Here is a 15,468-nt window from a genome sequence, read left to right on the forward strand (position 1 = left end):
AATAATAGTAGAGGTTGACTCTGGAAGTACTGTTTTTGCTGTTGGGCTCTGTCTCGTACCAATTATCCATGGCACGTTTGATCTCTAAGATGACCTGCCTGATGGGGTAGCCGTTGTTCATAAGGACCTGGGTAGTCCTATTCAGTTTGTTGTGGGTCTCCGCCCATCAAACCATATAATTCACAAGGATGCCATTTGGAAGATTCGAATAACAGAATTCCCCAGTTTGCCATTGATTTCATTTAATAAGGTTGTAGAGTGTAGTATTTTTGTATTTCTTTTTTCTAATAAGAAAAAATTAGCTCATCCTCATCTAAAAGGCTAATTTACCACATACATATGGTATCTCCTGTCAAAAAAATACCCAAAAATGTTTCATGTTATTACATACAATTATTCTTGAATACGAACAAATTAACGATCTAATTGAAGAAATTCACTATTATTATTATTATTATTATTATTATTATTATTATTATTATTATTATTACTAGCCAAGCTGCAACCCTAGTTGGAAAAGCAAGATACTATAAACCCAAGGGCTCCAACAGGGAACCCTCGACTGAAATAAGTAACGAGAAATTTAGTCTTATTTCAAAGAAAAATGCACATCTTGATAATTGATGAACAGCAACTTGGAAACGAAGGCGGCTTTAATTTTCATAGAGTAGATGTCATAAGCTTTAAGATTTCCATGAGACAAATTCCAAGGTTGTGGCAAGGCGTGAAAGTCGTTCAGGTGTCGGACGGACATAAAAGGAGGAGTCAGGAGACAGCCGGCACTCACTCACCCACCAGTGGCCACTGAACAACGACGTTCAACTATGAAGATTCTGGTTTGTTGTTCTTGAGACTACAGTTTATTGAAAGATATATGAGCTTATTGAAAATTATTGTTTACATATTTCATATATCTCCCTAGATTCATCATTAAACACTCTAATGCTCATGAACATAACATTACACACACACACACACACACACACATATATATATATATATATATATATATATATATATATATATATATATATATATATATATATACATGTTTATATATGTGGGTGTGTTTGTATGCATGAAGCCCTATACACTATGTGCATTTTTAATACTTTATCACTCGGAATAAAATTTCCCACAAAACTACCTTCCATAATATGGAATTTTTCAATGTAAAACAAATATTTTCTCCAATGAAAACACCTGCTAATGACAATCTATACATTTTGATGACATTTATTTAATATAACCTTGCAAAAATGTTACAAAGTTTAGAAAGATATTTCACAAGCAAACGAAACCTAAAATAGATTACAGCACACTGATTAGCTTCACGAGGCAATTCAAATAATTGTTTATCAGAGAAAATAACCATACTGATATATTAAAACTATAATTTAAATTAGAGAAGAGTAAAAGTAATCATTTTCTTTATAGGTGATTGTGCTCTTGGGGGCTGCCGCTTGCGCTACTGAAATTGAGAAGCGAGAGGCGGAGCCTGGTTATGGAAGCTATGGCCATGTGACTCCCTATCATCGTCCTTCTTATGGATATGGCTATTCCAGTCATCATCACAAGCGGGCTGCTGAGCCTGAGCCAGAAGCTGAGCCTTCTTATGATCACTCCTATGGGTACCGAAGTTACCACCCAGTGAGCTATGGCTATTCTCACCACTATCATAAGAGATCTGCTGATCCTGAGCCTGAGGCTTCAGCTGATCCTTCTTATGGTCACTCCTATGGGTACCGCAGCTACCACCCAGTGAGCTATGGCTATTCTCACCGCTATCATAAGAGATCTGCTGATCCTGAGCCTGAGGCTTCAGCTGATCCTTCTTATGGTCACTCCTATGGATACCGCAGCTACCGCCCAGTGAGCTACAGCTATTCTCACCGCTATCATAAGCGCTCTGCTGATCCTGAGCCTTCTTATGGCTCTTATGCTCCAATCTACCACAGGCCATCTTGTGGCTACAGTTATGGGCGTTACTATTAACCTACCCAGAGTCTCACTGTGAATAGTAGAATGTTGATCGATGAGTGTTTCATCTTACAGAGTTCGTAATATATAAGATATGATTAACTTTGGATTTTCTTTTATCCTTTGATTCTTCTTTTTACATTTCAGAAAGAAACATTATATTTGAAACTTTTCCAGTATCAAGACACGAGATAAATATCCGTTTCACTTTTTCTATTACAACTACAAATAATTATTTATGGTACCATTGAAAATTAAGTCCACGAAACTTTTCTTTCTGGACTGATGCTAATGATTATTTTTCTAATACTCATTCATATACTATTATATCAAAATATATCAAGTTAAGTAATAATTACACTTGAAACTGTAAGCGATGTAACTTGAAGAATAATTTTTTTACATTAAGATATACAAAGTATTTGCTGATATCATAGAGTGTCAACTTGACATGATAGACTTTATGTTGAAGCTTTTGCTTCATTTGAAATTTTGGTCTAAACCTGAAATCTACATAACCAACAAAAAATTATATCAAGCTCAGTAATTTGAAAATAAGAAATAAACCAAAATGCCTTTTCTGTTTCTACTACTACTACTACTACTACTACTACTACTACTACTACTACTACTACTACTACTGCTGCTGCTACTACTACTACTCTACTATAAATATCACTGCTAATAATGGTGAAAATCTCAGAGGTAAGTTTTTAAATTTACACATCTTTTTATGGCTTCACTTATCCTTATAAATTTGTGGTTTCCTGATAAGACTGCTGGCGCAAATTCTTTACATAGAGTAATTCATTTTTATGCAGTTGTGTATCTGATATCCTAATATTCAGTCAATTACACCCAATTATACTTTTGTATTTCAACTATATAGTTAGGATCCTAACAGACTTATATTATTATTATTATTATTATTATTATTATTGTTGTTGTTGTTGTTGTTTGCATAGATACAACGCTGGCTGTAGAAGAAGAATTCTGTAAGCCCTTCTTCAGAGACGTAACAACATTTAAAATGAAATTTATGTCAACTTACTCAACAGAAAACTATTTGTAAAATGTTTGTACTTCTGAAGTAACACTGATTTAACTGTCTGATTAGGAAGATCATTCAACAATCTTGTCACAGCTGAGATAAACCTTCTAGAATAGTCTGTATTAACGAGCCTTATGGTGGAGCAGCTATGGATGTTATAAGGAAGTACATGTCCTGTACTAAGTACAGGATGGTACAACCTAAATGCAATGGATAACCATAATTATGATCGACGATGCTAGAGATTAATTTATAGATAAGGAAAAAGAAATTTTATAGAGCTTTAGTTTCTATCTGGCAAATTGATATGAGATTCAGCAGCTGAAAACCAAAAAATGTGAACAATACTATACCATGTTATGAGTAAGGTTTGTATCAAAGGAATTGCTGATATTATCTACAGTTCTCAATTGAGACAAATTTTAAAATAATCAATATACTTTAATACTTTCATTATTTCTATGTGATACAGTTAGAACTATAAGGTGCTTCAATGTAAGGTATCATTAACACCTCCATGGAAATTACCAGAAGTATCTTTTTGTAAATATTTTTTTGGGGTTGAAAAGAATATAATTGACTTAGAAGCCAGGTCTCTTTCTATGGAACATGTTGCAGAACATAAGGAATCCACTTTTATATATACTGATGGCTCCAAATCCAATGCTAGCGTTGGATTTGGAGTATATAGTAGTGTTTTTAATTATATAGGTGCACTTCCTGTAGCATCCTCAATATTTACTGCCGAGCTATATGGCATACTAACCGCTATTGAGAAAATAGCGTTACAAGACGAGGGCAATTTTACCATTTTTAGTGATTATGCAGATGACAGACTTAGAGCAAAATTTCAAATGCAGCGAAAGCTTCATCATATTGATGGTCTACCAACTCATTTGCTATCATATCAAGTTTCCACCGTTCATATCCGTAAATCCTTTTTATTTCTTTATTAATGTCAAATACTCTTATTCGCTAAGTTACATCTCTTGCAATTTTAAAAGTGTAACTATCATTTAGCTTAAGATATTGTGCTACTATAGTATATGAAAGAGTTATAAAAAAGAATTAACAATATCAGTCCAGAAAGAAAATTTTTCTACACTTAATTCTCAATCTGTTACCATAACTGATTATTAGTAGTGGTAATAAAATGAAGGATGCCAAGTGTTGGGTGCAGTTCAGGGAGTGGTAGAGAATAGACGGTTAGGCATGAATGTAAAGAGAGTTCTGTATTAGAAAGTGATTGTACCAACTGTAATGTATGGATAGGAGTTGTGGGGAATGAAAGTGATGGAGAGACAGAAATTGAATGTGTTTTAAGATGAAGTGACTGAGGAGTATGGCTGGTGTATCTCGAGTATATAGGGTTAGGAATGAAGTAGTGAGGGTGAGAACGCGTGTGGGAAATAATTTAGCAGCTAGAGTGGATATGAATGTGTTGAGGTGGTTTGGCTATGTTGAGAGAATAGAAAATGGCTGTCTGCTAAAGAAGGTGATGAACACAAGAGTAGATGGGAGAAGTAAAAGAGGAAGGCCGAGGTTTTGGTGGATGGATGGAGTGAAAAAAGCTCTGGGTGATAGGATGATAGATGTAAGAGAGGCAAGAGAGCATACTAGTAATGGGAATGAATGGCAAGCGACTGTAACGCAGCTTCGGTAGGCCCTGCGACTTCCTCCAGTTACCTTGGATGACCCCGAAGGTAGCACCAATTATGTAGTCAGCGTTATGAAGCTTCATCTGTGGTGGAAAATGGGGAAGGGTGGGCTGTGGTCCCCTAGCAGTACCCGCTGAATTCGGTTGAGTTCCTCGTCAGGCTGGGAGGAGCGTAAAGAGGAAGTGATCCCTTTTTTTCATATGTTTGATATTGACTACCCGCCAAAATTGGGGAAAGCACCTTGGTATATATTTAGATAGTAATAAAAAGTAGAAAAGGTATTTATCTCTTGTCTTGATAGTATAAAAGGTTAGAACATGATGTTTGTTTTCTGGAATATAAAAAGGAGAACCAAAGAATAAAAGAAAATCCAAAGTAAATCATATCTTATATATTACGAACTCTGTAAGTGAAACACTCATCGATCAACATTCTATTATTCACAGTGAGACTCTGGGTAGGTTAATGGTAACGCCCATAACTGTAGCCATAAGATGGCCTGTGGTAGACTGGAGCATAAGAGCCATAAGAAGGTTCAGGTTCAGCAGATCTCTTATGATAGCGATGAGAATAGCCATAGCTCACTGGGTGGTAGCTGCGGTACCCATAGGAGTGACCATAAGAAGGATCAGCTGAAGGCTCAGGCTCAGGATCAGCAGATCTCTTATGATAGCGGTGGGAATAGCCATAGCTCACTGGGTGGTAGCTGCGATACCCATAGGAGTGACCATAAGAAGGATCAGCTGCAGGCTCAGGATCAGCAGATCTCTTATGATAGCGATGAGAATAGCCATAGCTCACTGGGTGGTAGCTGCGGTACCCATAGGAGTGACCATAAGAAGGATCAGCTGAAGGCTCAGGCTCAGGATCAGCAGATCTCTTATGAGGGTGATGAGAATAGCCATAGCTCACTGGGTGGTAGCTGCGGTACCCATAGGAGTGACCATAAGAAGGATCAGCTTCTGGCTCAGGCTCAGCAGCCCGCTTGTGATGGGGATGGGAATATCCATATCCATAAGAAGGACGATGATAGGGAGTCACATGGCCGTAGCTTCCATAACCAGGCTCCGCCTCTCGCTTCTCAATTTCAGTAGCGCAAGCGGCAGCCCCCAAGAGCACAATCACCTATAAAGAAAATGATAACATATATACTTGTCTAGTTTGAATTATAGTTTTTTTATGTCGGTATTGTTATGATCTCTGTTAAACAAATATCTAAATTGCCTTGTGAAGCTTATCAGTGTGCTGTAAACTATGTTAGGTTTTTTTCTTGTTAAATATATTTTCTGAATTTGTAATGTTTTCGTAAACTAATACTAAAGAAATGAAAATAAAATGTATAGCTCATTATTAGTAGGCGATGTCATTGCAGAAAGTACTTGTTTTAAATTGAACAATTCTATGTTATGGAAGGTAGCTTTGTAGGGATTTTTTCCAAATGAAAAAGAACCCCACTGTACTATTCAAAAATGCATATATAGGGTCTTAAGTATCCAAATACTCAAACCCACACATATATACCTATCTATCTATCTATCTATCTATCTATCTATCTATATACATATATATACATATATATATATATATATATATATATATATATATGTGTGTGTGTGTGTGTGTGTGTGTGTATATATATACATATATATATATATATATATATATATATATATATATATATATATATATATATATATATATATACATATATATATATATATATATATATATATATATATATATACGAGTGCGTTAGCGTGTTTTGTGATCAATCCATGACAATCATGTAATATATCTGTATCAATACATTTTCATAAAGTCAAAGCTCAGTAACAACAAACCAGAATCTTCATAGTTGAACGTCGTTGTTCAGTGGCCACTGGTGGGTGAGTGAGTGCCGGCTGTCTCCTGACTCCTCCTTTTATGTCCGTCCGACACCTGAACGACTTTCACGCCTTGCCACAACCTTGGAATTTGTCTCATGAAAATCTTAAACGTTATGACATCTACTCTATGAAAATTAAAGCCGCCTTCGTTTCCAGGTTGCCGTTCAAGAATTGTTAAGATGCATATTTTCCTATCAAATAAAATTAAATATATAGGTATTTATTTTTGTCGAGGATTATTTCAAATGTATTGGATTAATTTAAATGGTTCATTATTTCGTATTCAAGAATAATTTTGTGTAACATGAATCATTTTTGGATATTTTTTTAGAGAAACCATTTATAGGTGGAAAATTAGCCCTCTAGGTAATGTTTGACTAAATGGTAGAGTAGAAAAAAAGAAACGCAGAATACCGTATTCTAAATTCTATTACTTAAAATCAAGCACGAAGGATTGAATTTTCTTATTCGCATCTCCCATATGACATCCATGTTAATTATATAATTAGGCAATTGAGAAAATAGCTTTATCATACATCAGGAACATTACCCAAATGAATATTTAATGAAGAGGCACAGGGAGCAGCAACCATTCAGAGCAATTACTTTAAAACTTCAAGTTAAGAAAATTACGACAATGAAAGCTTTTGATTCTGCTGTACGGGGAAGGCCATTACAGACATGAGAGCAATGTTGCAAGATATGAACCCGTACTAGGTTAGTTTGCCAAGAGCGTTCAAACAAAAGTCTCCCACCATCACTTATGTATAGAGGCCAGAGTGGTGATGAAAGCTGGCTAAATACCAGACAAGGATACAGACATCTTTAAAGGTTTAAAGGCCAATCATAAATGGCAAAGGCAATGGACACTGAATTCCTGATTCCTGGTTGCTTGTTGTATATACAATATATATATATATATATATATATATATATATATATATATATATATATAGATAGATAGATAGATAGATAGATGGATAGATAAATAGATAGATATATGAATATATATACATATATATACATATACATATGTACATATATATGTGTATATATGTATATATATAGATATATATATGTATATATATATGCATATACATATATATATCTATATATATACATATTCATACAAAAGTATATATATATAGATAGATAGATAGATATACAGTAGTCTCTTCAGATAAAAAGCAAGGTCGCTAGTACTTAGTTGGCAAATTTTGATAGTGTTCCAATATACACACGCAGTGTTCTTGTGGGCTGCCGCTTGCGCTACTGAAGTTGAAAAGCCAGGGGCGGAGCCTGGTTATGGAAGCTATGGCCAAGTGACTCACTATCATCGTCCTTCTTATGGATATGACTATTCCCATCACCATCACAAACGGGCTGCTGAGCCTGAGCCAGAAGCTGAGCCTTCTTAAAGTCACTCCTATGGGTACCGCAGCTACCACCCAGTGAGTTATGGATATTCTCATCACCCTTTCTAAGGGATCTGCTGAACCTGAGCCTGAGCCCTCAGCTGGTCCTTCTTATGGTCACTCCTATGGGTACCACAGCTACCACCCAGTCAGCTATGGCTATTCACACTGCTGTCATAAGAGATCTGCTGATCCTGAGCCTAAGCCTGCAGCTGATCCTTCTTATGATCACTTCTATGGGTAGCCAGCTACCGCCCTGTGAGCTATGACTATTCTCATCACTATCATAAGAGATCTGCTGATCCTGAGCCTGAGCCTTCAGCAGATCCTTCCTATGGTCACTCCTATGGGTACCGCAGCTACCACCCACTGAGCTATGGCTATGCTCACCGCTATCATAAGAGATCTGCTGATCCTTAGCCAGAGCCTGCAGCTGATCCTTCTTATGGTCTCTCCTATGAGTACCACAAATACTGCCCTGTGAGCTATGGCTATTCTTATCACTATCATAAGAGATCTGCTGATCCTGCAGCTGATCCTTCTTATGGTCACTCCTATGGGTACTGCAGCTACCATTCATCACTATCATAAGTGCTCTGTTGAACCTGAACCTTCTTATGGATCTTATGCTCCAGTCTATCATTGGCCATCTTATGGTTAGTTATGGGCGTTACCATTAACCTACCCAGAGTCTCACTGTGAATAATAGAATGTTGATCGATGAGTGTTTCCTTTTACAGAGTTCGTAATATATAAGATATGATTAACGTTGGATTTTCTCTCATCCTTTTGTTGTCCTTTTTATAATCCAGAAAACAAACATTATGTCAGAACCCTTTTTGATTTCAAGAAGAGATGTTTCCTTTTTACTTTTTATAACAAGGAATAATTATTTTTGGTAACAGATTGCGAATGAAGTCCGAAAAACTTTTCTATCTGGACTAATGCTGATGATTCTTTTCCTATAACTCTTTCATAAACTGTTATATTGAAATATATTAAGTAATAATTACACTTGAAATTGCAAGCGATAGAATTTGAAGAGTAAAATGTTTTTACATTAATAAAGAAATACAAAGGATTTGCTGATATTATGAAGAGTGTCAACTTGACATGATAGACTTTATGTTGGAGCTTTTGCTTCATTTGAAATTTTGGTCTAAATCTGAAATCTGCATAACCAACAAAAGCTATTTAAAGATCAGTAACTTAGAAACAAAAACTAAACCAAAATGAATTTCCTACTACTACTACTACTACTACTACTACTACTACTACTACTACTACTGCTGCTGCTGCTAATACTGCTGCTGCTGCTACCCCTGCTGCTGTTTCTGCTGCTGCTTCTGCCACTACTATCACTACCACTGCTGATAAGAGTTAGAGATACTTTCTAAATTTACGTATCTCTTTGCAGCTTCCCTTATCCTAATACATGTTGGTTTCCTGATAGGACTGCTGGCGCAAATCATGTATGCAATTCATTTATTATGCAATTGTGTTTCTGATATCCTAGAAATCAGTCAATTACAGTAAAATCTTAGTTTTCTATTTCAAATGTATAACTTACAAGCCAAACGCACATACATATATTACTATTATTATTATTATTATTATTATTATTATTATTATTATTATTATTATTATTATTATTACAAATAAGCTAAATAAGATACTTTAGCCTTCCCAGCAAGCTCCCAAAAAGTAGACTGCTCTTTTGTGAGTAGTAACAACTAACTAATGCCTCAAATGCTGTGCAAAACAATGGACACACACCAGATTCATACAACCCTCCCATCTTCTAATATCTCAGGTAGATCTTCCGATGGGAACAACTGTTCTTCTTTATAGTTCCTATCCAGGTAGGCCTTGGTCTTGCCTGTCTTCTCAAGCCTTCAGGTGTTCATGCTGAATCCTCTCTAAGAATACTTTTAGGCTGATAGAAAATAATAAGTCCTAATGAACACAACCGATATTTCATCCCTTTTTCAAATGCTCATTATTTGTGATAAAACATTGGTTTCATTTTGAATGTGACCTTGCCGTTATTTCTCGTATCTCACTAAATAAGTGCATATATATATATATATATATATATATATATATATATATATATATATATATATATATATAGATAGATAGATATATATGTACATATATATATATGTATATATATATATATATATATATATATATATATATATATATACATATATATATATATACATATATATATATGTGTGTGTGTATATATATATATCGTAGCCTGCAATGTAAGTCTACTTGAAGACCAAACATTGCATACCTGATGGTCATATACCTATTCGATATCAAAAATAAAAGAAAAAAAAAACCAGCAAGGCAATTGGTTGACCTGTATAGTGCTAAAGACATTGCCATTAGGCCTCACACCCTGGAATCAATGCAAGATATTTTAGCATCATATTTTTTATATATAAGGCTTTTAGTTAATGAATAAATGCAATTAAAATAAAATTCATAATAATGCAAGCTGAACCTGATTAGAATATGCCTATATTCACTGTCAATGATGCAGGTGGTAGCAATTTTAAAAAACCTTAGTGACCTGGTTTCACCTTTTTCTGAGATTGAAGAAGACATGTTAGAAAGAATAAATCAGGCTTCACGTACTGTATATTTCGATTGACCTCTGACCTGTTACAATATATCAGATCAAATAATAGAATATTTATTTTCAAAACCTCACTAGGGATTTTTTTTTCAAATCCAAAATTAATGATATCTGTAAATGAAAGTAATGAAAATGTTTTTGATAAAATCTACGATTTTCCTTTGAATTTCATTTATTACTATTTTTCCCCGTTGGAGCATTTTGGCTTATAGTATCCAGCTTTTCCAATCAAGGTTGTAGCTTAATTAATAATAATAATAATAATAATAATAATAATAATAATAATAATAATAATAATAATAATAATAATAATAATAATAATAATAATAAGGATTCTTTTAATGAATATCTATCACTGACGCTTGTTATTTTAATCAAAGTGAATATTAACCAAAAGGGCATTTAATATCGAATTCTATCTCTTGGAATGCATCATCATCATTTTTTATGTAATTATGTTTCTGATTTCCTAATATTATTGAATTCTACCTTTGGGAATGTATATCCACTCGAATCCCTGGCCAACCATATGTATTTATCAAAAACCAATTTCCTATGTATATATATATATATTGGGATTAGTTTATGATAAATACATCTGCCTAACAAAGGATTCGAGTGGATATCCATTCCCAAAGGTAGAATTCAATAACATTAGGAAATCAGAATCATGATTACATAACAAAATGTGAAGTATAAATAATTTTAGCCAGAAGTCCCATCCAGAAACCAAAAAATTATAAGAATAAGTGACGATACAAAGAGATGTGTAAATTTAGAGAGTATCTCTTAAATTTCCACCAGTGGTGGTAGTAGTAGTAGTAGTAGTAGTAGTAGTAGTAGTAGTAGTAGTAACATAGAAGATATTTTGGTCTATTTCTTATTTGGAGGTTAATGGGCTTTTTGATAATTTTTTGTTGGTTATGAAGATGAGAGATTTAACAAACTTTCAAATAAAGCGAAAGCTTCATCAAATTGATAGTCTACCAAGTCATTTGTTATAATATTAAGTTTCCACCGTTCATATCCGCAAATCCTATTTATTTCTTTATTAATGTCAAATATTTTAATTCTCTAAGTTATATCTATTGTAATTTTAGGAGTGTAACTATTATTTAGCTTAAGATATTGTGTTACTACAGTATATGAAAGAGTTAAAAAAAGAATTAACAATATCAGTACCAGCTGAATTCAGTCCCTCATCATGCTGGGAGGAGCGTAAAGAAGAAATGTCCCCTTTTTTTTATTTGTTTGATATCGACTACCCGCCAAAATTGGAGGAAGCGCCTTGGTATATAGATAGATAGTAATAAAAAATAGAAAAGGCATTCATCTCTTGTCTTAATAGTATAAAAGCTTAGAACATGGTGTTTATTTCCTGGAATATAAAAAGGAGAACCAAGGAATAAAAGAAAATCCAAAGTTAATCATATCTTATATATTACGAACTCTGTAAGAGGAAACACTCATCGATCAACATTCTACTATTCATAGTGAGACTCTGGGTAGGTTAATGGTAACGCCCATAACTGTAGCCATAAGATGGCCTGTGGTAGACTGGAGCATAAGAGCCATAAGAAGGTTCAGGATCAGCAGAGCGCTTATGATAGCGGTGAGAATAGCCATAGCTCACAGGGTGGTAGCTGCGGTACCCATAGGAGTGACCATAAGAGGGATCAGCTGAAGCCTCAGGCTCAGGATCAGCGGATCTCTTATGATAGCGGTGAGAATAGCCATAGCTCACTGGGTGGTAGCTGCGGTACCCATAGGAGTGACCATAAGAGGGATCAGCTGAAGCCTCAGGCTCAGGATCAGCGGATCTCTTATGATAGCGGTGAGAATAGCCATAGCTCACTGGGTGGTAGCTGCGGTACCCATAGGAGTGACCATAAGAGGGATCAGCTGAAGGCTCAGGATCAGCAGATCTCTTATGATAGCGGTGGGAATAGCCATAGCTCACTGGGTGGTAGCTGCGGTACCCAGAGGAGTGACCATAAGAAGGCTCAGCTTCTGGCTCAGGCTCAGCAGCCCGCTTGTGATGGTGATGGGAATATCCATATCCATAAGAAGGACGATGATAGGGAGTCACATGGCCATAGCTTCCATAACCAGGCTCCGCCTCTCGCTTCTCAATTTCAGTAGCGCAAGCGGCAGCCCCCAAGAGCACAATCACCTGTAAATAAAATGATTATTTATATTCTTATCTAGTTTTAATTATATTTTTAATATGTCAGTATTGTTGTGTTCTCTGATGAACAAATATTTAAATTGCCTTGTGAAGCTTGTCAGTGTTGTATATATATATATATATATATATATATATATATATATATATATATATATATACACATATATATATATATATATATATATATATATATATATATATATATATATAAATATATAGTGTATAGATGCGTGTGCGTTAGCGTGTTTTGTGATCAATCCGTGATAATCATGTAATATATTTGTATCAATACATTTTCATAAAGACAAATCTCAGTAACAACAAACCAGAATCTTCATAGTTGAACGTCGTTGTTCAGTGGCCACTGGTGGGTGAGTGAGTGCCGGCTGTCTCCTGACTCCTCCTTTTATGTCCGTCCGACACCTGAACGACTTTCACGACTTGCCACAACCTTGGAATTTGTGTCTCACGGAAATCTTAAAGGTTATGACATCGAAGCTATGAAAATTAAAGCCGCCTTCGTTTCCAGGTTGCCGTTCAGGAATCGTTAAGGTGTATATTTTCCTATCAAGTAAAATTAAATATATAGGTATTTATTTTAGTCAAGGATTATTTCATATGTAATGGATTAATTTAAATGGTTCATTATTTCGTATTCAACTATAATTTTGATAAACATGAATCATATTTGGATATTTTTTCAGAGAAACCATTTATAGGTGGTAAATTAGCCTTCTAGAAAATGGTTGACTAAATGGTAGAGTAGAGAAAAAAGAAAAGAAGAATACCGCATTCTAAATTCTATTACTTAAAATCAATTAAGTATTGAATTTTCTTATTCACATCTCCCATATGACATGCGTGTTAATTATATAATTTGGCAATTGAGAAAATAGCTTTATCATACATCAGGAACATTATCCAAATGAATATTTAATGAGGAGGCACAGGGAACAGCAACCTTTCAGTGCAATTACTTTGAAACTTGAAGTTGAGCAAATTACGACAATGAAAGCTTTCGATTCTGCTGTACGAGCAAGGCCATTTCAGACATGAGAGCAATGTTACATGATGTGAACCCATACTAGGTTACTTTGCCAAGAGCGTTCAAACAAAAGTCTCCCACCATCACTAATGTAGAGAGGCAAGAGTAGTGATGAAAGCTGGCTAAATACCAGACAAGGATACAGACATCTTTAAAGGTTTAAAGGCCACGCATAAATGGAAAAGGCAATGGACACTGAATTCCTCGTTGCTTGTTGTATATACAATATATATATATATATATATATATATATATATATATATATATATATATATATATATATACATATATATATAGATAGATAGATAGATAGATATATAAATATATATACATATATATATTCATATGTACATATATATATATATATATATATATATATATATATATATGTATATATAGATATATATATATGTATATATAGATATATATATATATGTATATATGTGTGTATGTATATATATATATATATATATATATATATATATATATACATACATATGTATACATATACATATATATATATATCTATATATATACATATATATACATATGTATATATATAGATAGATAGATAGAAAGATAGATATACAGTAGTCTCTTCAGATAAAAAACAAGGTCGTTAGTACTTAGTTGGCAAATTTTAATAGTGTTCCAATATACACACGCAGTGTTCTTGGGGGCTGCCGCTTGCGCTACTGAAGTTGAAAAGCGAGAAGCGGCGCCTGGTTATGGAATCTATGGCCATGTGACTCACTATCATCATCCTTCTTATGGATATGGCTATTCCTGTCACCATCACAAACGGGCTACTGAGCCTGAGCCAGAAGCTGAGCCTTCTTAAGGTCACTCCTATGGGTACTGCAGCTACCCCCAGTGAGCTATGGCTATTCTCATCACCCTTTCTAAGGGATCTGCTGATCCTGAGTCTGAGCCTGCAGCTGATCCTTCTCATGGTCACTCCTATGTGAGCTATGGCTATTATCATCTCTATCATAAGAGATCTGCTGAACCTGAGCCTGAGCCCTTAGCTGGTCTTTCTTATGGTCACTCCTATGGGTGCCCAGCTACCACCCAGATAGCTATGGCTATTCACACTGCTGTCATAGGAGATCTGCTGATCCTGAGCCTAAGCCTACAGCTGATCCTTCTTATGGTCACTTCTATGGGTACCCAGCTACCGCCCTGTGAGCTATGGCTATTCTCATCACTATCATAAGAGATCTGCTAATCCTGAGCCTGAGCCTGCAGCAGATCCTTCTTATGGTCACTCCTATGAGTACCGCAAATACCGCCCTGTGAGCTATGGCTATTCTCACCGCTATCATAAGAGATCTGCTGATCCTGAGCCTGAGCCTGCAGCAGATCCTTCTTATGGTCACTCCTATGGGTACCGCAGCTACCATTCATCGCTATCATAAGCGCTCTTCTGAACCTGAACCTTTTTATGGCTCTTATGCTCCAGACTATCATTGGCCATCTTATGGCTACAGTTATGGGCGTTACCATTAACCTACCCAGAGTCTCACTGTGAATAATAGAATGTTGATCGATGAGTGTTTCCTCTTACAGAGTTCGTAATATATAAGATATGA

General features: G+C 35.0%; 3 protein-coding genes across 3 annotated transcripts; 1 reads left to right on the plus strand and 2 right to left on the minus strand.

The window, feature by feature from the left end:
* Positions 1–824: 824 nt before the first annotated feature.
* On the plus strand, positions 825–1,995 carry LOC137654953 (uncharacterized). The gene is made up of 2 exons (XM_068388850.1): positions 825–836; positions 1,438–1,995. The coding sequence occupies exons 1-2, from the start codon at positions 825–827 to the stop codon at positions 1,993–1,995; spliced, it is 570 nt and encodes a 189-aa protein (XP_068244951.1).
* Positions 1,996–5,151: 3,156 nt separating this feature from the next.
* On the minus strand, positions 5,152–6,542 carry LOC137654950 (shematrin-like protein 1). The gene is made up of 2 exons (XM_068388848.1): positions 6,531–6,542; positions 5,152–5,814 (listed from the first exon to the last, which is right to left on the minus strand). Exons 1-2 carry the CDS (start codon positions 6,540–6,542, stop codon positions 5,152–5,154), a joined length of 675 nt encoding a protein of 224 aa, XP_068244949.1.
* A 5,611-nt stretch (positions 6,543–12,153) lies between these two features.
* On the minus strand, positions 12,154–13,169 carry LOC137654951 (shematrin-like protein 1). The gene is made up of 3 exons (XM_068388849.1): positions 13,158–13,169; positions 12,636–12,816; positions 12,154–12,545 (listed from the first exon to the last, which is right to left on the minus strand). The coding sequence occupies exons 1-3, from the start codon at positions 13,167–13,169 to the stop codon at positions 12,154–12,156; spliced, it is 585 nt and encodes a 194-aa protein (XP_068244950.1).
* Positions 13,170–15,468: the final 2,299 nt, after the last annotated feature.

This window comes from Palaemon carinicauda, chromosome 16 (assembly GCF_036898095.1).
Source record: "Palaemon carinicauda isolate YSFRI2023 chromosome 16, ASM3689809v2, whole genome shotgun sequence".
Classification (NCBI taxonomy): domain Eukaryota; kingdom Metazoa; phylum Arthropoda; class Malacostraca; order Decapoda; family Palaemonidae; genus Palaemon; species Palaemon carinicauda.

Excerpts from the sequence above, each read along its gene's own strand:
- LOC137654951 (XM_068388849.1), bottom strand. Across the intron at positions 12,546-12,635 it reads AGAAGCTGAGCCTTCTTATG|CTGATCCCTCTTATGGTCAC; the intron begins GTCACTCCTCTG and ends CTGAGCCTTCAG.